Source organism: Myotis davidii, unplaced genomic scaffold (assembly GCF_000327345.1).
Source record: "Myotis davidii unplaced genomic scaffold, ASM32734v1 scaffold434, whole genome shotgun sequence".
Classification (NCBI taxonomy): Eukaryota; Metazoa; Chordata; class Mammalia; order Chiroptera; family Vespertilionidae; genus Myotis; species Myotis davidii.
This window is the reverse complement of record NW_006285790.1, coordinates 66,868-68,131: the sequence shown is the minus strand read 5'-3', so window position 1 is coordinate 68,131 and position 1,264 is coordinate 66,868. Positions and strand designations below refer to the sequence as shown.

The following is a 1,264-nucleotide window of genomic DNA, read 5'->3' as shown; positions in this document are numbered from 1 at the left end:
GAGAGAAAGAGAGAGAGAGAGAGAGAGAGAGAGAGAGAGAGAAACATTGATGGGAGAAGGAACCACGGATTGGTTGCCTCCTGCGTGCACTCTGACCAGGGCCAGGGAATCAAGCCTGCACCCCAGGTACGTGCCCTTGACCGGGAATCGAACCCCCAAACCTTTGGTCTCTGGGCTGACGCTCTGACCACTGAGCTAAACTGGCCAGGACTCTATATAGGTTTATTGATTTTTCAGAGAGAGAAATAGAGAGAGAGAAAAAAAGATCCATAATGAGAGAGAATCATGGACCGGCCGCCTCCTGCACACCCCCTACTGGGGATGGAGCCCACAATACCCCGGTCAAGTGCCCTGACCGGGAATCGAACCCAGGACCTCTCGGTGCTCAGAAAAGTCGCCTAATCAACGGAGCCACCCTGGCTTAGGGCTTCCTTTTCTCAAGTTGCTTTAAATGCAATGCAAGTTGCTGTGGGGCCTTGGGTTTTTTTTTTTTTTTTTGGTTGTTTTGGTTATTTGTGTGTCTTTTTTTTTCCCCCCCAAAAAATTACTTTTCAGGAACTTCCGGCTGTGGGTGTCACTGTGTGGCCTCTTTGGGAGCCTCCGGGGGACGTTCGTGACCCGGAATTCGAGGCCCAATATTGTCCTCTTGATGGCGGATGACCTGGGGATTGGAGATCTATGTTGCTATGGCAACAACACAGTCAGGTAAAGGGTGGGTCGCAAGCTGGGGGCGTGGTGCCTCCGGGGCCGCCAGCCAGCTCCCTGCAATTTCTCCACGTGACCAGCAGAGGGCGCGCGTTTAATATATTACAGAGAGGAAGGGAGAGGGATAGAGAGTTAGAAACATCGATGATGAGAGAGAAATATTAATCAGCTGCCTCCTGCACGCCCCCTACTGGGGATGTGCCTGCCCCCAAGGGGTCCATGCCCTTGACCGGGAATCGACCCCGGGACCCTTCAGTCCGCAGGCCGGCGCTCTACCCACTGAGCGACACCGGCAAGGGCTTTTTTTTTTTAAAAAAAATTTATTTATTTTTTGATTTGCTGACTGTCCGTCCGCCTGCAGCACCCCCAACATCGACCGCCTGGCCAGTGAGGGAGTGATGCTCACCCAGCACCTGGCCGCTGCCTCCATGTGCACCCCAAGTCGGGCTGCCTTCCTGACTGGCCGCTACCCCATTCGATCAGGTGAGCCTGGGTAAATTAATCTCAATACAGAGCTTTCTCTCTCTCTCTCTCTCTCTCTCTCTCTCTCTCTCTCTGC

General features: G+C 53.2%; 1 protein-coding gene across 1 annotated transcript in view; it reads left to right on the top strand.

Moving 5' to 3' along the window:
* The window catches only part of LOC102757873 (arylsulfatase H), a 43,283-nt gene that overhangs the window by 1,919 nt on the left and 40,100 nt on the right, over positions 1-1,264 (top strand). The window contains exons 3-4 of the mRNA XM_006756782.1: positions 556-705; positions 1,067-1,188. Coding sequence (XP_006756845.1) covers positions 556-705; positions 1,067-1,188 — 272 coding nt within the window. The remainder of the gene's footprint in view (positions 1-555; positions 706-1,066; positions 1,189-1,264) is intronic.